General features: G+C 39.5%; 1 protein-coding gene across 4 annotated transcripts in view; it reads right to left on the bottom strand.

Annotated features, from left to right (window-relative positions):
* The window catches only part of LOC127636836 (multiple C2 and transmembrane domain-containing protein 1-like), a 47,341-nt gene that overhangs the window by 23,981 nt on the left and 1,583 nt on the right, over positions 1-21,777 (bottom strand). The window contains exons 2-11 of one of the 4 annotated variants that reach the window (XM_052117600.1): positions 16,986-17,100; positions 16,026-16,168; positions 12,554-12,633; positions 12,245-12,368; positions 11,858-11,905; positions 10,165-10,203; positions 6,867-7,034; positions 5,422-5,552; positions 5,073-5,259; positions 2,677-2,770 (exon numbers count right to left, since the gene is read on the bottom strand). In XM_052117600.1, the coding sequence (XP_051973560.1) occupies positions 2,677-2,770; positions 5,073-5,259; positions 5,422-5,552; positions 6,867-7,034; positions 10,165-10,203; positions 11,858-11,905; positions 12,245-12,368; positions 12,554-12,633; positions 16,026-16,168; positions 16,986-17,100 (1,129 nt within the window). Of the gene's footprint in view, positions 1-2,676; positions 2,771-5,072; positions 5,260-5,421; positions 5,553-6,866; positions 7,035-10,164; positions 10,204-11,857; positions 11,906-12,244; positions 12,369-12,553; positions 12,634-16,025; positions 16,169-16,985; positions 17,101-20,169; positions 20,541-21,777 lie in introns of those variants that run through there. The other 3 variants (XM_052117598.1, XM_052117596.1, XM_052117599.1) reach the window with 3 other exon arrangements.

Here is a 21,777-nt window from a genome sequence, read left to right as displayed (position 1 = left end):
GGTCTGTATCAGGAAGGGGAATGAGTGGAAGATGGCATTTAACACCAGCTTTGAATATTTGGTCATTTCAGATTGGTCAACGTCCCCAGCGTCTTTCAGTGGCTTGTGAATGACATGCTTAGAGACATGGTCAATTGTTTTGTTTTTGTTTATCTTGACAATATTCTGATCTTCTCCCAGAATATGCAAGACCATGTGCACATAAGGCAGGTGCTTCAGAGGCTGTTGGAGAATCGGCTGTTTGTCAAGGTGGAGAAGTGCGCTTTTCATGAACAGTCGCTTCCGTTCTTGGGGTTCATCGTTTCGTCTGAGGGAGTGCGTATGGACCCAGCCAAGGTGAAAGCCATCTCAAGGTGAAAGCCATCTCAGGAGTGAAAGTTTCGTTAAGGTTGAGTATGACCATAACTCGTTGCCATCGTCTACGGGTTGTCACCCTTCCAGTGTAGCCTTGGCTACCAGCCCCCTCTGTTTCCCACCCAAGAGCCCGATGCTCAGGTCCCATCCATTCACGCATTTTTACAGAGGTGCCAACGCTCCTGGAAAGCCGCCAGAGAAGCCCTCTTACGGACTGGCGCTCGTGTTAAGAGGTCCGCAGACAGACACCCGTCTAAGCCTTCTACTTAAGTGTGCGGGCAGAAGGTTTGGACATCCCACTCTGTCTCCCATAACATAAACTGTGTCCCAAGTTTATCAGTCTGTTTCCCATCGCCAATGTCATTAGTCCGGTGGTGGTCCACCTCAAATTACCTCCGTCACATTCATCCCGTCTTCCATGTTTGCAAAGTTAAACACATATTGCGTTCTAATTTGCACTCTGTCCCGCCAGGGGGGTACTGTCACAGTTCATACTGTTGTTTGTTTTTCTCTCTCCCTCGTGTCTCACAGGTGGAGCCGGCATGCATGATCAGCCATTCCATGGGAACGCTAATTGTTCCAGGGGAGATTCTCATCACGGCAATGATTTGCTCGCCCGTTCCACCTGCTTCTCTCTGATTGCACTCCCTACGTATTCTTTGTGTTTCCTCTCTTTAATTGACACTTTTTTTCACTCTCAAGTGTTACAGTGCTCTCGTTTTGTTGGATCTTGCTCATGTATCTGTTGGTTGCCTGTCTCAAGAGGTGTGGTTACCTTCCCATTTGCCGTCACATTCGCCTGTACTGTTGCCCAATTCCTGTGGAGGAGGATTCCTCGGTCTCTGCCCGCGTCTCGAGGGAGAATCTCGTAAAGTGTTGTAAAGTGTTACTGATATTTATTTTCCTCTACAGCCATCAGTCTTTAATCTATTGAAGTACTGGTTAGTCTTTTTTAGAGAAAGCAAATCAGAGAAAAACTGTGTGTAAAAGCTTTTTAAAAGGCTTTCCACCATGGTGTGCTAATAGAAGAAGTGTGAAATCAGAAGCCATGAGGTGGGCCGCTCTTGAAAGGACCGCAAACATCAAAAACTAGATGCTTTTATAAGAGTGAAGCAGTGAAAGTAAGACTTTCTCTTTCATATGCTCAACTTTCAATCAAACTTCCCTAAAAAGACAGATGTTGATATCAATGCGAAAACCGCTTTGGAAAAGTGGGATTGAACATATAAGGGCTCTTTCATAGCACTGAATAAACTGAACTGTACTAAAAGATTACTATAGGCCCAATTATATTTTTGATGTTTGAGGGTCTCATAAAAGTCCATATTCTACACTTTTAGCATTTAATTAGGAATTATGGTTCTCATGCACCACGAATTAGCCATGCTGTTACTATAGTAAAACAGTAACCATGTTTTTGTTGTTGTTGTTTTTTATATGGCAATTTTTGTTTTGTTTTTTCTGTATTACATTTTCTGTATCACAAATATCATGGTTAAAATATGGTTACTGTAGTAAAACTATTGTTCATTTTGTGGTTATTGTTTTACTGCAAATACTATAATTGAACTATGATTACTGTCCAAAAACCAAACTACCCCTGTAAAAATCATTACAATCCATCTTTTTATATTGTATATTATAATTTTGTGAAGCATAAATTGACTATTAATCATATCGCTTTTAGTTTTTAATGTATTTATATATTTCTATTGTAAAAACATACAGTAGATTTTTAAAGGGATAGTTCACCCCAAAATTAAAGTTCTCTCATTATTTACTCACCCTCATGCCATCCCAGATGTTTTTTTCTTCTACCGAACACAATCAAAGATTATTAGAAAAATATTACAGCTCTGTTGGTCCATACAATGTAAATCAACAGGGTCCAAAACTTTGAAGCTCAAAAAAGCATATAAAGGCAGCATAAAAGTAATCCATAAGACTCCAGTGGTTTAATCCATGTCTTCGGAAGCAATATAATAGGTGTGGGTGAGAAACAGATCAATATTAAGTTATTTGTTACTATTAATCCCAACTTTCTCTTTCACGTTCTTCTTTTGTTTTTAGCGATTCTGATTATTTTTTTTGTGCATATCGCCACCTACTGGGCAGGAAGGACAATTTATGAAATATTTTTCTAAATATATGAATTTGTGTTCAGCAAAAGAAAGATATTCACGCACATCCGGGATGGCAAAGGGGTGAGTAAAGAATTGACATTTTTGGGTGAACTATCCCTGTATTATAAGTTACTTAGAGGTTATCTGCAAAAATGGTTATCGGCCATAATTTCCATATCGATGCATCCCTATTTTTTACCTGTGACATCTGCTGCCATCAGACCCTCTGCCCTCAAGATTTTCACCTGCAAGATTCCAACATCCTTCAGGTTAAAGAATGACCTCAGAGGACTCTGGGGACACACACACACACACACACACACACACACACACACACACACACACACACACACACACACACACATTAGAAAGCTAGAGCATCTAACCTTCCTCCATAATGCATCCATATTTGTGACGGCTCTATCTGAGCCCTAACTATCTCTAATCCCCCATCAGAGTGTGTGAGCAGTTTAATGTCCACGTCAAAGCTGTTTTACTGTGGATATTGGGACAAAACTATTGAGATGCCACGCCAGATTTCGTGGTGGCTCTCACAAATACATCTTCATTATGCAGCTGTTATTAAAGTAGGTCAGTGTGTATTGGTGGTGGCTTTCTGTAAGCGGTTCACTGACCGGCCCTCCGGGGGACAGTGACAGGACAAAGGCAAACAGTGAATAGAGTGGAGAAACAGCTTTGAGCAAAGGGAGATGTCTCTCTCTCTCTCTCTCTCTCTCTCTCTCTTGCTCTCTCTGTCTTTGTTCAAAGTGAGTTACTCACAGCTTCAGATCCCACTGTTATTCAATTGTAAGAGAGAACCTGTTAATGCTGTATTGGACTTGGTTAGTTATCATCTGACGCCCCCTTTTTGTTATAAAGGTGTACTGCAGGAAAGCAGTCAATCAGTTTATTCAATCTGAAGCACTGCCTCATCATAAAATAGAATGAGCGGATATAATTTTTCTCATTTGGTGTTCCACAGAATAAAGTCATACGAGTTTGGAACAACATGAGAATGAGTAAATTATTTTTGGATGAATTATCCCTTATTAACAGGATTATTATCATATTTATACTTATTAGAGGGTTTTCAAACTGGGGTCCATAGTGTTTCTAAAAGACTAAAAATAATGTTTAATTTAATTGTTAATGTTTTATTTTTTTTTAGGTTTAACATACACCTAAACTAATAGTGGGTAGAAAAAAGAAAAGCTGTTAACTTGATAGAGCACTTGCAGGGTAATAAATAATGGAGGTTTTGGGGCACAAATGCCACTGAAAGTGACAAAAATGCAATGACTTTAATGATTGGATTTTTTATTTTTTTTTATGTCCCTAAAAATAAGATCCAGGGGGCAAGTATTGAAGTAAAAAAGTGAATTCCTGACCATGATACAATGTAAATATTTTCCCAATAATATTATTTTAATGCTTTCTTTTGGCTTTAGTGCAATAACAAGATAAAAGCTAATTATTTAATATTGCGAACAATATTGTCTTTGTTATATTACATTTACCACATAACATTTACTACATGTATTTTTCTTCATACATGAAAATATATAGCTGCCTTTAAATTTTGGGTAGGGGGTCTTTGGCACTAAAGTAATAGTTCACTCAAAAATTTAAATGATCTCATCATTTACTCACCCTCATGGTATCCCAGATGTGTATGACTTTCATTCTTATGCAGAACACATACAACGTTTTTTTAGAAGAATATCTCAGCTCTGTAGGTCCTCAAAATGCAAGTAAATGGTGACCAGAACTTTGAAGCTCCAAAAAGCACAAAGGCAGCATAAAAGTAATCCATATGACTCCAGTGGTTTAATCCATGTGTTCTGAAGTGATCCAATTAATTTTGGGTGAGAACAGACCCAAATATAACTTGTTTTTTACTGTACATCTTGCCATTGCAGTCTCTAGACACTATCATGATTTCAAGCTCGATTACACTTCCTAGTGCTTGATGCATGTGCAGAGCCCTAGATGGCACTAGGAAGTGTAATCAAGCTTGAAATCATGATCGCCGAAGAGATCAAGATTTATTGTGGAAAAAATATATATTTTGGTTTATTCTCACCCAAAAACCGATTGGATCGCTCCAGAAAACATGGATCATAACACTGGGGTCATATAGATTACTTTTATGATGCCTTTATGTGCTTTTTGAAGCTTCAAATATTTAGCAACCATTCACCCACATTATATGGCACTACAGAGCAGAAATGCTCTCCTAAAAATCTTTGTTTGTGTCCTGCAGAAGAAAGAAATGAGAGTGAGTAAATTATGAGAGAATTTTAATTTTTGGGAGAACTATACCTTTAAAAAGATACCACTGTATTTGAAATGTCTTTAAGACCAAAAACAATTAACTCTTGAGATCTGAGTGGCACTCGATAGAGGATTAGGCTTTCTGAGCTGTCAAGCGCCCCCCTTCGAGGAAGACATTTATATCTCTCAAAGGAAACAGTTATTTGCTAGAAACATTTATTCCCAAAGTCAAAGAACTTGATATGGCCATCTGGAGCTTTTTACTAAGATTTAAACTGTTTGGCAGGAACATAGTTGCTTAATTCACATGCTCAAACTTACATATCTCTTAAGGATCTGTCGTCGTTCATGTGGGACGTCCAGAATGTTGACTGACATGTCGGAGATGGAGACAGCAACTGTGGCTGTGAGAGTGACCAGCAGTACTATTGTACCTTTATCCTCTTCCAGCTCCAGTTCCACTTTATGGGTCTTCTCTTTACTCAACTGTGACAGGTCCAATTTACACCTAAAACACCCCAAAATCAACAAACCTGTAGCTCAACGGGTTTGATATCATGCACTATAAGTCACTTTGCATAATGCATAAATGTAAATGTACACAGTGAGATACCAATCACAAAAATTAGCATTTGAAATCAGGGTGAATCAGATCTGAGTTTGAACTCACTGGCCAATGAAGTCATCTCTCCTGCCCATGTCTCTGTCCCACACGGAGATCTCCAGAACTCCACCCTCCTCATCGAACAGATGCAGGTCAAACTGCTCCCTCCACTGAGGGTTCAGGGTTTTGGCAATTGTCTGTTCAAACAGGAGAAAAGCATTCAGAACAGTATTATTGTAGACTTTTCTTGTAGACTATACAGTAGTAACCATGTTTAATTTTTACTCTTGATTTTTACTACAAAATACCATGGTGATACTATGTTTAATGTAGTAAAACCATGGTTCATTTTTGGACTCTGCAGTGATGCCATTATATTGTATTATTTACTGTAGTATTTAATTAGGGGTGTAAATGGGGGCCTGGGTAGCTCAGCGACTAAAGACGCTGACTACCAGCCTGGAGTCGTGAGGTCGAATCCAGGTTGTGCTGAGTGACTCCAGCCATGTCTCCTAAGCAACCAAATTAGCCCGGTTGTTGGGGAGGTTTGGGTCACATGGGGTAACCTCCTAGTGGTCGCTATAATGTTGTTCTCGCTCTCGGTGTGGTGCGTGGCGAGTTGTGCGTAGATGCCGCGGAGAACAGTGTGAGCCTCTCTGTCTCCGCGGTAACACACTCAACAAGCCACATGATAAGATGCGCGGATTGACAGTCTTAGACATGGAGGCAACGAGACTCGTCCTCCGCCACCCGGATTGAGACAGGGCTGGACTGGGAAGATAATCGCCCCGGGATTTTACATGGCAACTGGCCATGTAAATGAGGCAGGGGGTTCGCTGTCCCTTTCTGCATATCGTGGCGTCGTTTTGTTGTCACGGTGGCTCATTTTAGCTTATCGCAGCCCCTAGTACGCCTCTCGAGGCCAGGGGATTGAGGTTTACATACTGCACCGCTACCTACCAGCTGGTTCCCATTACATTCACTCTCCTAGACCTCACTCCCATCCGGTCACGGCACCACTGTAACCGGTCCTAATTGAGCCGCTCCGAACGGGACTTGAACCGGCATCTCCGGCATGGGAGGCGGGCACGCTAACGAGGAGGCTAAAAGCTACAACCTCTATCGTCAGTTTCTAGTGTGCCTCTAGAGACCGGGGAGTGAGGTTTACATACTGCACAGCTACCTACCAGCTGGCTCCCTTTTCAGTTACATAGAAAAATAACTGCCCAAGAGCACTCTAAAAATGCCGCAGAGATGTCTGACTTACCTTGAAAAAGAGACTTTGTTGAAAGGATCCGAAAATACGTTTGGACTGTTCTAATACATTTGTTTTTGTTTACATTCTTGAAATGGTCTATTTACAATTATTGCAAATAGTCTGTTCCAATTTTTTTTACTTCAGAATAACTGATGAATTGTGCATAATAAGACCAGGGACATTTATTGCATAGGGTCAGTTTTTATTTTCATGGATCTTTAACTGGTCGTGTTGTCACTTCTGTCATTCACACCTTGCTCTTGTACTTCTGATGGCCCAGTTTGAATTTGACGTAAGGGTCACTGAGGCCATTCTGGTCCATAGGGATGAGGTCACGACCCTCGATGAGGTGGATGCTCACGATTCCCCTCCACAGCTGAGACTTCTTGTACAGGTCAGAAAGTCGCAGATTCTGCTGTTGCTGTCACACACACACACACACACACACACACACACACACACACACACACATCACAGAATATTAAAGGGATAGTTCATACAAAAATGAAAGTTGTCACCCTTTACTCACCCTTATGTAGCTTGATGGTTTTCCTTTTCAATAGAACACAAAAGGAGATATAAATTAACCCCAAAAAGTATTTGGACAATTTCCAGTGGTTCCCAACCCTGTTCCTGGAGGCCCCCAACACTGCACATTTTGTATATTTTCCTTATCTGACACACTCAATTCAGGTCCTGGAGTCTCTGCTAATGAGCTAATGAGTTGAATCAGGTGTGTTTGATTAGGGAGATATCCACATTTTTGAGCCTTCAGGAACAGGGTTGGGAACAACTGTTATATACAGTGGTATATAAATAAAAGTGCACCAAAAGCGGGTGAAATGGTGTCGTAATTACCATCAGAGGTTTTTAAGGTGAATATTAGATGGAGGTTTTAAAGGTGCTGTGAGCAATTTCAGCTGTTCTACTGAGCCATTGGAAAAACCCAAACTCCAAAGATACAAAAATTTGCTTTTAGACCAGAAATGGTTGTTAAAAATAACAGTAGTAATATAGTGCCCTCAACTGACAACTGTTATAAACAACATGGCATAAAAATGCATTAAGCCTCAATTTGCTGCAACTACAATACTATGAGAATGCGCAAAATGATTGACAGGCAGAAAGCGTCATTGTCCGTGGATTGCAGACACATTTTTGTTTGCTATTTGCGGAGTTGTCACAGAGACCAGTGAGATATCTCATTGGATTTATTTCATTCATACCTTTCAGAGAGTCAGACAATGTTTTGCATACCTTTCCATGAACAAATTGCTTACAGCACCTTTAATAAGTCAAATGTACCCCCTAACCTTAAACTTGAACCTATACCTAACCAGCAGTGTTCTAAAAGCAAATTCGATATTAAAAGCACATTTACTGAAGCAGCCACATCATTTCGTGTCACTTCTATGACACTTTCGCTTCACTTTCACTTTCATTTCTGGCTGGACTCGAAGCTCAGTCTCTGAGTCTAAAGTCCAACACTCTATTAGTTGAGCTACCGCGGAAGTTAATTACATTGGAATAAGTGTGTAACTGTAGGTGAGTCTGAAATAAAAGCATTCAAATGTATTGTTTTTCAAATGATGCATTAGAGTAAAAGTGTTTTGTTATAATAACATAACAGGGTGTTAAGGTATAGCCATAGTACCCTAGATTTGTGTGAAAGTGAACAAAACACCATTTAGTGTTAATTTCAGCAGGAAACTGCAGCAAAATGTTGAAAGTGGCACGTAAAACTCTGTTAGGAAAAATGTTGTTATAGTAATGTTCATTCTATGAAACTAGGTTGATATTTTGTTATATAATGCAATACAATTCATACAAAGTGAAGCTTAAGTGTCCAAGTGTCTTTTTGGGGACACTGCATATCATCTGTCAAGACCTACAAATGATGTAAACTCTCATTCATGCATGTTCAAATCTCCCTTTGTGTTCCGCAGAGAAAAACTAATTCAAGCAACATGAGGAGTGCATATTGACAACATTTTCCTTTGGGTGGACTATTAATTTCAATACAATACAAGTTCAATACAAGTTAAGTTCAATCGACAGCATTTGTGGCACAATGTTGATTACCACCAAAATTAATTTCGACTCATTCCTAATTTTCTTTAAAAAAAACTCAAATATCATCTGGGATTCAATGAGGCACATACAATAGATGTGAATGGGGCCAATCCATACATTTTAAAATACTCACTGATTCAAAAGTATTGCCACAAAATGTAAACAATATTTATTTTAATACGATTTTAGTGATACAATTGTTTGCTATTTTTTTCTGTGTATAGTTACAGTACTGTGCAAAATCTTAGGCACATAAGATGTTTCACAAAAGAATTTGTGTTAAGATGGTTATTTATACCTTCAGCTTTAGTGTGTCAATAGGAAATAGAAGAACATGGAGCCATGCAACAGATGTCATGGCTCCCACAAACCAACCCCCACCCCACTGAACATGGAGTCAGTCTGAGATTACATAAGGGGACTAAATCAATTGAGACAGCCGAAATAGATAGAAGAACTGTGGTGAATTCTCCAAGAAGCTTGGAACATCCTATCTGCCAACAACCAAGAAAACTGTATCCAGGTGTATCTAGAAGAATCTGTGCTGTTTTAAAACAAAGGTGGCCTCACCGAATATTGATTTAGCTTTTTTATGTTTACTGGACTTTGTATGATATTAAGTGATAAATAAAAACTATTTATTTTAGAATTTTTTTAAGACATCCTCACTATGCATATTTTTTTCACAAATGCCTAAAACATTTGCACAGAACTGTAAATCCAATTTTACAATTTTGTTGCTATGATGACATAATGCAGTTAACCCTAAATAGACCATAAAAACGATGATTTAAACAACTTTACTGCTCAAATAATACACAAGTTTTAACAATAGAAATAATGAAAATGCTTTAATAAAATGATAAGCTTCACATTTCTGCCTTCAAACCCTTTCAAAAATGTTCCCCATTCACTTCCATTGTAAGTGCTTCAATAACAGAAAAGGAGAAACAAGTCAAAATGTATTTTTGTGGTAATCAAAGAAATGCTGTTGATTGAGCTTAACTTGTTTTGATCCCTGAATATTCCTTTGCACTAACAATGACTTGATTCACAATAAATGAATCTAAAAACACTCCACAATAGGGAAAATGACTCAAAGCGTTTGGAAGTGTATCATGAATGATTGGGTCACCAAAGAGTGAAATGCAAATATCTACAAAAAGATCACCCTGTGATCCCATGACTGCAGTTTCTAATGGAGCCGTGGTGATAAAACTTCATCCTCAAACCAGACAGCTGCAATTAGATATTTAGGACCGTATTCAGCATGCGTTTTTAAAAGTATTAAGGAAATCTATGCCATTAAGAACACTAGAACACAAGCATCCTCGTTGTGTTGTGGTGCACATTTATAAATCAAACAGCAGCTAGTAGCAGAATATGGGGGCACATGGGGTAGCACAAACTGAGCAATGGTGAATGGCTTTTGAGCAACTAATAGAGCCACTATTCACGCAGTACAATTTCTTTTTTACCTTACTGCCTCGCTTCCAGGTTCTCCTCAGTAGCATAGTCTAGAAACAACATAGAGCAGGTCAGATGCATTACTGTATAAAGAATCACCCAGAGAACCAGGATGGATGTGGACACACTTACTATATATTTACGCCACAACTACAGTTCCTTGCCTGGGAGTTAGTGCTGTAAATTGATTTAAACGTTTAATCAAAAAAGTACATGACATGCCAATTAATTAATCAATTGGAAATAATCGCAATTAATTGCACATCAATACTTACTGAGAAGGGCACCAAATAAAGGTAATTTAGAATATAACAATTCAAATATTATAAATATAATCTATAGCAAATATTATAATTCAGATAATTCAAGAGGTGCGTCCCAAATCGCACACTTCTCCACTATTCTACCCCATTTTGTAGTGCAAGTAGTGCGAGTAAAAGGTTTACACTGAAAATGCAACTAAAAGAAGTTTACTAAAAGTACCCGGATGATGTACTACTTCAACTGAAATACCGTCTGTCTCTGAAGGCTGTGCTGCCTGTAGCTCTCGTTGGCTTGACAAGGTGTGTTGCCTGTACAGCTAGCGTGCTGACTGCCCCCTACTGCTACATCAAGTTGGTACATCAAGCTTGAATTTATCCAGTGGTAGGTACATTTCTTATTTCTGAATTTACACACAGGCTGTGGGCATGATTAATTGAGTAAAACATTTTTAAAGCATTATTTTATACACAATTACTCGCACTAAATCAGGGGTGGGGAACGTCAGGCCTCAGGGCCATATAAGGCCTGCATACTCTGCTATGGGAGTTTTCTGAATGGATGGAAAACCTGGATGACCTACTACATTTGTAGGTTGTAAAAATTATGACTGCATTTTTCTACCTATTACATTTGTGAATATGTGCAGTATACAACCAGAGCACATTGCGTTCAGTATTTTATTCCACAATGAAGTGATCTTCCAATGTGACGAATGTACCACCAAGTGAAATCAAACGTACTTATTTTATTTTTATTTTTGTAAATGTTTCTCCTTCATGACTTATAATTTGATGATTTTGATGATGAGCTTGACAGCTTGTACGCAGTACAGTACTATACAGTAGTAATTGTGCAATAAGCAGTGTGGGGTAAATTACTAAAAAAGTAATCCACTACAAATTACTAACTACTTCTCATTTAATTCTTAAATTATAATCAGATTACTTTACTGATTACTTTCTAAAACACTTGTTTTCCGCTTAACAAATTCAAAATAATGAATAATGACACTTTAGCTGTCACAGAAACGCTAACAGACATGCATATGATTTCCTGTTTGAATTGTTTTACACACAAATATTTTTTTTTATATATTTGTAACCCAAGTAATGTACTTAAATGTAATTAATTTTATTGCAAGTAACTGTAATCTGATTACAATAATTAAAAATGTTATGTTACACTGCTTTTTGTGCCTAAAACGAATTAGATAACAGTAACTAATTTCTTTGTAATCCAATAACACCCAACAATGGCAGGAAGTAGTGTGCTACAGTAGTATCCCACACCGAACATAGTTATGGTGAAACTAGCTAACAATTTCAAAGCTATGCAGCTATCAAATTGGGCCAATGGAGTCAACCATATCTACACTATGGACAACACTATAAACGTTCACTACATAATCCTATAACATAATCAGCCTATTTCATGACTCACTTTATCCACATAAGGCTTCCAGCGTTTAGTTTTAAGTTCTGTTTGGTTCTGTGGGAAAATACACACAGATTTAGCACAACAACAGTCTCTGTTGAAGCATTTACTGTTCTAAAATAGAATGACTGGATGTGGTTACCGAACAACTTCCTGAGAGCAAACATGCATAATTTGACCACAACTCAAGAGTGTAAACAGATTAGTGAGCATACTAGATGTCTCGAGAGATGAGTGCTCTCTGTGAAATATATTTAATGTGTGAAACATTTCACATGAATCTTCCTGGATATATGTTGAGAGTTTGCTGTCAGATTTCATCCTCAACATGTTTAAGAGATTATATACATAAGTAACATGTGACCTTTAAGACACATTAAACATCAGTTTTACCGCTTGTCTGAGGGCCTGTCTGTCTTCCAGACCTCTTGGGTACAGAGTGATCGACAGCTCAAGAGAGCCCAGGTCCTGATTAGGGCAGTGAGGGTCTTGAAGTTCCAACTGAACATCCAGAGGTCTACAGCAGAGACACACGTAGGTAAACATAAGATGATTTTACTGTTTTTTTATTATAGCATATCAGCTGTAACAAAACAAAAAAATGATTGGCTATCAGCCAAAATATCTTTATTGTGATCCAGAGCGTTATTTTTTTCTGTTAGCTTGTTAAATGTTTAAATAATGAAGACATGATGTAAATACCTCCGGTGCAACAGCGAATCAAGGTGCAGGTATGCTGAACCCATAAAGTCATCTTGAAGGCCAAAATCATAGTCAAACACCTGCAATATTATGCAGTTCTATCAGAGCGGAAACCTCATGCATTTTCAGAATCAGAATCAAAATCAGAATCAGCTTTATTGCCAATAATGCTTAAGCATACAAGGTATTTTTCTTGGTGACAGAAGTTTCCTGTGCACTAACCATACAGCAACAAGACAGAGATAATAATAATAATAATAAGGGCAGTTTTTAACTGTTCATGAGATGGATAGCCTGAGGGAAAAACGTTTCTTGTGTCTGACGGTTCTGTTGCTCTGAGCTCTGGAGCACTGGCCAGAAAGCAACAGTTCAAAAAGGTAAAGGGCTGGGTGAGTGGGCCCCAGAGTGATTTTTCCAGCCCTTTTCCTCACTCTGGAAGTGTACAGTTCTTGAAGGGATGGCAGCCAATAATCTGCTCAGCAGTCCAAACTGTCCTTTGTAGTCTGTACGATTTCATGGCTGAACCAAAAACCAGACAGTTACTGAAGTGCAGAGGACAGACTTAATGACTGTTGAGTAGAACTGGATTAGCAGTGCCTGAGATAGGTTGAGCTGTATCAACTGGTGAAGGAAGTACAACCTTTGCTTGGCCTTTTTCACAATGGAGTCAATGTGGGTATCCCACTTCAGTTCCTGTGAGATGGTAGTGCCCAGGAACCTGAATGACTCCACTGCTGCCACAGTGCTGTTTAGAACAGTGAGTGGGGTCAATGTTGGGATGTTCTTCCTTAAGTCCACAATCATCTCCACTGATTTGAGTGTGTCAACCTCCAGGTTGTCATGACTGCACCAGTGAGCCAGCCGTTCAACCTCCCTTCTGTATGCAGACTCATCGTCATCTTGGATGAGGCCGATGACAGTAGTGTCGTCTGCAAACTTCAGGAGCTTGACAGAGGGGTCCTTGTCGGTGTAGTCAGTTGTATACAGGGAGAAGAGTAGTGAGGAGAGCACACATCCCTGGGGGGCACCAGTGCTGATCGTACATGTCCTGGAAGTGAATTTCCCCAGTCTCACTAGCTGCTGCTTGTCTGTCCGAAACCCGGTGATCCACTGACAGATGTGGGAACAGAGAGCTGGGTTAATTTAATCCATAGGAGAGCTGGGATGACTGTGTTGAAAGCCTAACTGAAGTCCACAAAAAGGATCCTTGCATATGTCCCTGGTCTATCCATATGTTGCAGGATATGATGCAATCCTATGTTGACTGCATCATCCACAGATCTGTTTGCTCTGTAAGAAAATTGAAAGGGATCCAGAAAGGGTCCAGTGATGTCCTTCAGGTGGGCCAACACCAGTCTCTCAAATGACCTCATGACCACAGACATCAGAGCGATGGTCTGTAGTCATTATGTCCTTTGATCTTGGGTTTCTTTGGTACAGGGATGATAGTGGAAAATTTGAAGTAGCAGGAAATTTCACACTGCTCCAGTGATCTGTTGAAGATCTGTGTGAAGAGATCAGCGGGTCAACTGGTCAGCACAGGATTTTAGACAAGTGGGTGAAACACCATCTGGGCCCTGTGCTTTCCTTGTCTTTTGTTTCTGGAAGACACGGCACCCATCCTCTTCACAGATCTTAAGTGCTCGTTGAGTAGGTGGGGGGGGGTGTTCAGGAGGAATTGGTGTTTGTGTAAAGTGAAGGTCAGAGAGGGTGTGGGGTGTGAGACTGTGCTTTTCAAATTTACAGTAAAACATATTCAGGTCATCCCTACAGTGTTTGGGGATGGTGTTTGAAGTTAGTAATGTCTTTCAGGCTTCTCCACACTGATGCAGGGTCGTTAGCAGAAAACTTCTTTTAGCCACTTTAATTTCCTTTGTCAGTGTGTTTTCAGTGTGTGAAGATTTTATCCTCACTTCTGTAAGCATTCTCTTTGGCATGACGAAGCTGTCTGAGTCAAGGATTGTTGTTGTTGAACGTTAAATAAGTCCAAGTAGTAATGCACATTTCCTCACAGAAACTGATATATGATGTTACAGTATCTGTGATCTCATCCACATTGGTGTCTGCATCCCCAAAAACACTCCAATCAGAGCAGTCAAAGCAGGCTTCTAGTTCCATCTCTGCTTCATTGGTCCATCTTTTTATAGTCTTTACTACAGGTTTAGCTGATTTTAATTTCTGTCTGTAGATCAGAAGAAGATAAACCAGAAAGTGATCAGAGAGTCCCAAAGCTGCTCTAGGGACAGAGCGATATGCATCCTTTAATGTTGTGTTGCAGTGATCCAGTACAGTTCTGTCTCTGGTGGGTATTTAATGTGCTGTCTGTATTTTGGCAGATCACCGGTGAGGATGGCTTTGTTAAAATCACCAAGAATAATAATGAGTGATTCCGGGTATTGTTGCTCAGTGTCTATGATTTGATCATCCAGCTGTTGCAGTGCTGCGTTCACGCACGCATGTGGCAGGATGTACACACTCACCAGAATAAACGAGGAAATCTTCTGCAGCAAGTAGAAAGGCTTACAGTTGATAAAGAGCACCTTCAAATTGCGACAGCATATCCTCTTTAACAACATTTAAATGATGTAAAAGCATGTTCCTCCACCTCTCGTTTTCCCCGATAACTCAACGATGCAATCCGCTCTTAACAGCTGGAAGCCCGGTGTTTTGACAATCTGTGCTACCTGCTCAGTATGTGCTTCCAACAGTAAAAACAGTGATGTGTAAAGCTCCAACATGGGTAGCATGGGAGCACAATTTGTGAGGCATGGGAGAACCTGACAGTATGCTACAACAGCATGAAAAGTGTTAAAAACCTAGGTAGCACATCTTTTCAGGCAGTTAATACCTATCAGGATTTGCTTCCAGCATAACTATCATGTAGTGTGATATGGTGTGAGGCTATACTAAGCCCTAACCCTACCCCAAACCATAACTCTAAAACCATGCGATTATAGCGATGGTAGCTCATCCTGATAGGTAGCATATATTTGCAGGACACCGGCAGATGTAACGTGCTGTCAGCCAGGTTTCTGTGAAGCACAAGGAAGCAGAGTTTGAAAATATCTTGTTTGTATGAGAGATGAGATGTAGTTTGTCCGTTTTGTAAGGAAGAGAGCAGAGACCAGAGCACCGGCTCACATCCCTCGCTTGCATCTCATAGCGTGCTTGAACAACACAGCTGCGCCTCACACTAAAATGTCCAGCAAATCATCCAAATAGTCTAAAACTGGGAAAATATTTTCTATTATGTATGTTCAGCAGTTCATCCCTGGTAAAACTGATTGGAAAAAAACACATTACTAAACACAAAACAATAAAAGAATTAGAGAGCTCCACATGGAGCCGGCCATCCGCTGCGCCATCTTGATCATCTTCATTTTCACAGACAAATTAAGTCAGCATTCAGCTCTATGCACTGTGGCTCTTTACTGTTAACATGTAGAGTAAGTGAGTAAATGCTGTTTTTTACCTTAATATATAGAGGCTCTTGTAAATTGTCCACTATCAGGCAAACTCGTTCATCCCAAACCGGGTTCAGGTTCTTGAGGATGATTCTACTACGGAAAACTTCTTTACCAGCTATTTTAAATTTCACATATGGATCACTGGTCCCTAAAATTAAGAAACATACAATTACACATTTCTAAGAGCATGTTTTTTTTTAATCATTATTATTATTACCTATAAAATTTAAATGAAAATTCTCTCATCATTTACTCACCCTCATGCCATCCCAGATGTGTATGACTTTCTTTCTACTGCTGAACACAAACAAATAGTTTAAGAAAAAACAAAAAGCACATAAATGCAGCATAAAGTAATCCAAACGACTCCACTGGTTTAATCCATGTCTTTAGAAGTGACATGATAGGTGTGGGTGAGAAACAGGTTAATAATTTAGTCCTTTTTTTACTTTAAATCTTCTTTCAAATAGCTCTCCTATGCGCGGTCACAAGAGGACCAAGTTCTTCGTATACAGTTTTTTGCTGGTTTGCATGTTTAATGCTAATCAACACCTTTTTTCCATTGCATTCTTTAAAAAATAAAGTAAAAAAGTACTTAAATATGTATCTGTTTCTCATCCACAACTATCAAATTGCTTCTGAAGAAAGTCTTATGGATTACTTTTAACTTTTGATTACTTCAAAGTTCTGGCCACCATTCACTTGCATTGTAAGGACCTACAGAGCTGAAATTTTCTTCTAAAAATCTTTGCTTGTGTTCAGCAGAAGAAAGTCATACACATTTGGGATGGCATGAGGGTGAGTAAATAATCGGAGAATTTTCATTTTTGGGTGAACTATCCCTTTAAATCCACACTAACTACTGGCAACAAAACAAAAACTATTTTCTCTGTGTGCATGTCCTTTTTACCATAATTTAAAGAAATGGGTCTTATTTTAGGGAAGTTTAAGACAAATGAACTTACCCCCTCTGTCTCGAATGGCAAGATTGTTTCCTCTTTTTAGCATGATATCCAACTGGTACATTGCTGAAGTGGGTAGTGATGGTTGTGTGCTGCCATTACTAGCTGCATTAATGTCCTACAGAAAGTGTTGTAAATGCTTCAGTATGTGTATTCTGATAGCACCACACACAAACAAACAAAGCATCCCAAGCAATTAATCCCCAAACATATAGCACATACAGTAAGGATAAAAATATGAGTGACTATTGTCAATGATGACAAATTTAGATTCAGCAAATCCCCACGAGGTGTCAGTAATTGTTTTATTTCACTGCTAGAGGCCGCTTTTATTCTGTAGAACTAAGATGCTCTAACCGTAGAATCCTCTAGTGCCCGCCACAGAGGAATAATAATAAAAAACTATAGGCAACTATAGGCATAGATTTTTCTGATAACCTGTAGTTCACACAGAATTTTTAAAGGTACAGTAGTAAACAGTCTTCATATGTGGCTTACATTATACATTTATTTAGTATGTCTAGTACGTCTCCAAAATCCTCTCTAAAATGATTTATCTAACAATTATTGCTCAAATTACATGTTTGAGCCACACTTGATTCAGCTGAGCACCAATCTAGATGGGAACGGGACCTTACGGAGAGGTTGCTCTATATATGGCATCTCATTGAGGACTTATTTTAAGTGTTGATTACAGGCAATCCTCTCAGTGACAAAGCTTTAAAGAGCAAGAACTATTTCTGGGTATACAATTTAGGGCCATCCATCTTCTGTATGCAGAGAGGAAATCAACAACTAATTTGTCATTTCACTGCTTTTAACCAAAGGGAAATATAGTACACTTATTATAGGGACAGGTTCCCTGTCAGTATTTCAGATCAGTATTTAATAGGCTACTCATATATCATATACAGGTATGTCAAATAAACGCACAGCCGATATTTGAAGGGCTCCTCAAAGCAATATTTAAAAGTGGAACATTCACACTAAATATTCAGCTTCTTCTTTTCACTCTTCACTGGCAGTTGAGGCCAGAAACACATTTCTGCCACACACTAAATGTGTTTGCAGTGACAGCAGAAAGCAGGTGATCTGTATCAGTCATCTGCAAGCTTCCGTTCAAACACGGTTAGGGCTTGTTTAACATCCTGTTTAATCCTATTAGCACAGGATTGTAAATAATAGTGATATAAGGAAATATTATTGGATGAGTGGTTCCTCTTAAAACATCCTGGTGCTATATTTGTGATAAGGAAGTTCTAATAGCTGGATTACAATCTAGAGATACAATATTTATCTTTGTCTATCATTTAAATGTACAATATCTGGGATAACATCTTACAGTAGTTCATCATGTGTGAAGAATAAGGCCCGATACTCGCAAGTAGCTGAACTCAAATGCTTCTAGCTACGCAAGCTCGATTTTACACAGCCTCAGAAAAACGGGTTACCAAGAAGTAATTGTGTTCAAACAAACAGTGATAAGCTCGATTGGGACATTGGATTGTCCCTCTAAGATTCCATTTTTACTCCAGTGACGGTTAGGTTTAGGGTTTAGGTTTGGGTTAGGGCCATCAAGATCTCACGACAATTCATCACAATAGTACGAGAAGTTGATTCGTAAGAAGTTGTACACCCACAAATGAGATATGCGCCCCTCATGTCCTTGTAGATCCCGGTGTAACATTTGTTCTGTGTTACCCAAAATCTAAGTTTTCGTAACTTTAACCCCTAACCAAAACCCCATCCCTAAACCTAACCTTGTAGTGTAACATCTTATCATCACCATGTTAAAATCCCTGATGAGTAAAGCCCAAATTACACTTCAGTCAGACGTGAAGACTAAGCATCTGCGTAGAGGACGTGTGACACAATTTTTCATCAACAGAGTGCTCAAGCACTGAAAGTGTCCGGCCCGATTTTTCTGAATGCACAGACACAGAACAATTTCAGCAGCAGAACTTTGGACCAACAATTTCTCTTTAAGATTAATACACCTTCATCTGTTATGTTGAGTGACTCTGTAGGGAAAGACACTTCCTGTCTTCACAATAGCATCTCCACTGTGAGGTAATTAAAAGAGTAAGTCTCCTCAGAAGACCGACAGTAATTAGGAACAATTCCAGTATTTAAATTGAGCTAACCACTCCACTAGAGCACCACTGAAAGTTTATACTGAGGTTTCACAATGTTGATTGTTCTTATAAATCATGCTTCTGTAATGAGCTCCATCTTTCTACATTAAAGTACAAACAGTGTGAGTGTTATAGTCCAAACACCATACATCTTCATTAGACACAATCACACCATGTCAACACAGCAAGTGAAGCCACAACATTAAAGCCCTTGGTATACTTCCATTTTGGCACGAACGCTCAGCGTCTGTGTACAGCTGAATGCAAGCCTGTCAAAGTAAACTCCATATAACTGTGCGCTGTTTTACTCATGATTTGTGTGGAAGTGAATAAAAGTTGTTGTTTATTTAGCACCTCTAGTGTTTGTTTCTCAAGGCAGCTGCTGCGAATGCATGCAGAGCCAAGTAAAATAATTTCGCAAAAATGTAGGAATAGTGATTTTCTGAGACCAGGTTGTTTTTGAGCTATGCCATCCACATTAATTTATAACTCTATGCTCTTACTGAATGTCAAAAATTGTCCTATTATTTATATTTTATTCCGCCTCAGGAATTTTAGGAGAATCATCTGAAACAAAGTTTATACTTCAGTGAAACATACCTGAGAATTCCATTAAGTCTCCTGAGCTATTAAAGAGCAACTTCTGAGTAAAATGGTAAATGGTCTGCAATTATATAGCACCTTTTTAACCTTAACGGTATTCAAAGCGCTTTACACTCACACTCATACACCAATGACAGCAGAGCTGCCATGCAAGGTGCTAGCCTGCCATTGGGAGCAACTTGGGGTTCAGTGTCTTGCCCAAGGACACTTCGACATGTGGAGTCATGTGGGCAGGGAATCGAACCGCCAACCCTGCGATTAGTGGCCGACCCACTCTACCACCTGAGCCACAGCCGCCCCAAAAACAAAAACAAAAACAAAAACAAAACAATCCTCTCATTAAATCTCCCAGTCTAGATATAAGTGTTTACATCTAAACTATATTTAAATATACCTGGGCTCATTCCCAAGTTCCAGAGCTTTGTGCTTTTGAATGTCAAATTCCTCACCGATATCAAGCACCTACAATTTACGCCAAGCGTAGAGGGCTCATCCAGAGACGATCCAGTCCTGAGAAGCCCTCGGAAGGCCAAGAGTGTCTTTGTTGACACACCTTCAGTCACTGAAATACTGAAAACCTTCATCTATAAGTTCCTAAGGCCCCTATTCAGAAATCTAACAACAAAGACAGCTCAGGGAGCTCCTTACAAAACGGTTTTCAAGTCCAGCATGCAGTAGAGCGAAGAGAACCCCTTATGATCAACCAGTCCAGATATAGTCTCAGAAACTTTAAAGCTCCAGGCCGTGCTGTTTGCTTGACTCTAATCTCTACTGGACGGTTGTGGCTGTTAAGCCAGTGATGTAATGACTGATGTGAAAGCTTCTATGCACACTACATTTTACTTCAATTACTTACCATGCATAACTCCCAGCACAAAAAAATCTAATAAAATAATGCACAGATGTTGCTCTATCATAGCGCAATAGTTCTTAATAAAAATCTAAATTATGTACCAACTTTATCTCAAATGTCTCTCTTAAAATTCTTAAAGGAAATAAATTAGAAAACAATAAAACAGGGGCCAGGATAGCTCAGCGAGTATTGATTGCTGACTACCACCCCTGAAGTCGTAAGTTCGAATCCAGGGTGTGCTGAGTGACTCAAGCCAGGTCTCCTAAGCAACCAACTTGGCCCGGTTGCTAGGGAGGGCAGAGTCATAAGGGGTAACCTCCTCGTGGTCGTGAAGAGCGGTTCTCGCTCTCAATGGGGCGCATGGTAATTTGTGCATGGATCGTGGAGAGTAGCACGAGCCTCCACATGCTGGGAGTCTCCGAGGTGTCATGCACAACGAGCCACGTGATAAGATGCGCGGATTGACTGTCTCATAAGCGGAGGCAACTGAGACTTGTCCTCTGCCACCCGGATTGAGGTGAGTAACCGCACCACCACGAGGACCTACAAAGTAGTGGAAATTGGGCATTCAAATTAGTCTTAAAATGGTGCTTTCGTGCATCTATCCAGTCATTCCAATCATCCATCCATGGCAGCAAACACTCTCAGCCTCTGTTGGCATTACTTTGCATTTCCTGCATGAGCACCACCACGTCTCCCGTACTCTTCATCTACCAGATTTTTTGGTTTGTGCCACTGCTGCAGCCTCCTCCATCTCCTGGAGTTCCTTGTCATGTACTCCAGTTCAAACAAATAGGGCTGGGCAAAAAATCTCCTCTTATATCAAAATCCTCCTACATTTTCCTTTAAAAATTCTTGTTGTTGACTACTAATTCATGACCGGCATTTTCTTTTGCTCTATCCTCTGCACTTATGTATTCGTTACGCTATGCCTATGTCATACGCCGGAACTCGACTCTCTTGTGAATGTGTGGACGGCCGTTACCAGAAGCCAGTGATTATAGTTTATAAAGTTAGAAATATGGATATATTTCTTCAAAAATGCATCACTTGGCATCAGAAGGCCTTTATTAACACCCTGTTGCTGTATGGATTACTTTTTTGATGGATGTATGCACTTTTTTTGGGCTTCAAAATCTAAGGCACCATTCACTCCCATTATAAAGCTTGGAAAAGTCAGAATATTTTTAAATATAACTCCAAT

The sequence above is a fragment of the Xyrauchen texanus genome, chromosome 44 (assembly GCF_025860055.1).
Source record: "Xyrauchen texanus isolate HMW12.3.18 chromosome 44, RBS_HiC_50CHRs, whole genome shotgun sequence".
In the NCBI taxonomy this organism is placed as follows: domain Eukaryota; kingdom Metazoa; phylum Chordata; class Actinopteri; order Cypriniformes; family Catostomidae; genus Xyrauchen; species Xyrauchen texanus.
The sequence above is the reverse complement of the archived record's forward strand: the minus strand, read 5'-3'. Positions and strand labels throughout refer to the sequence as shown.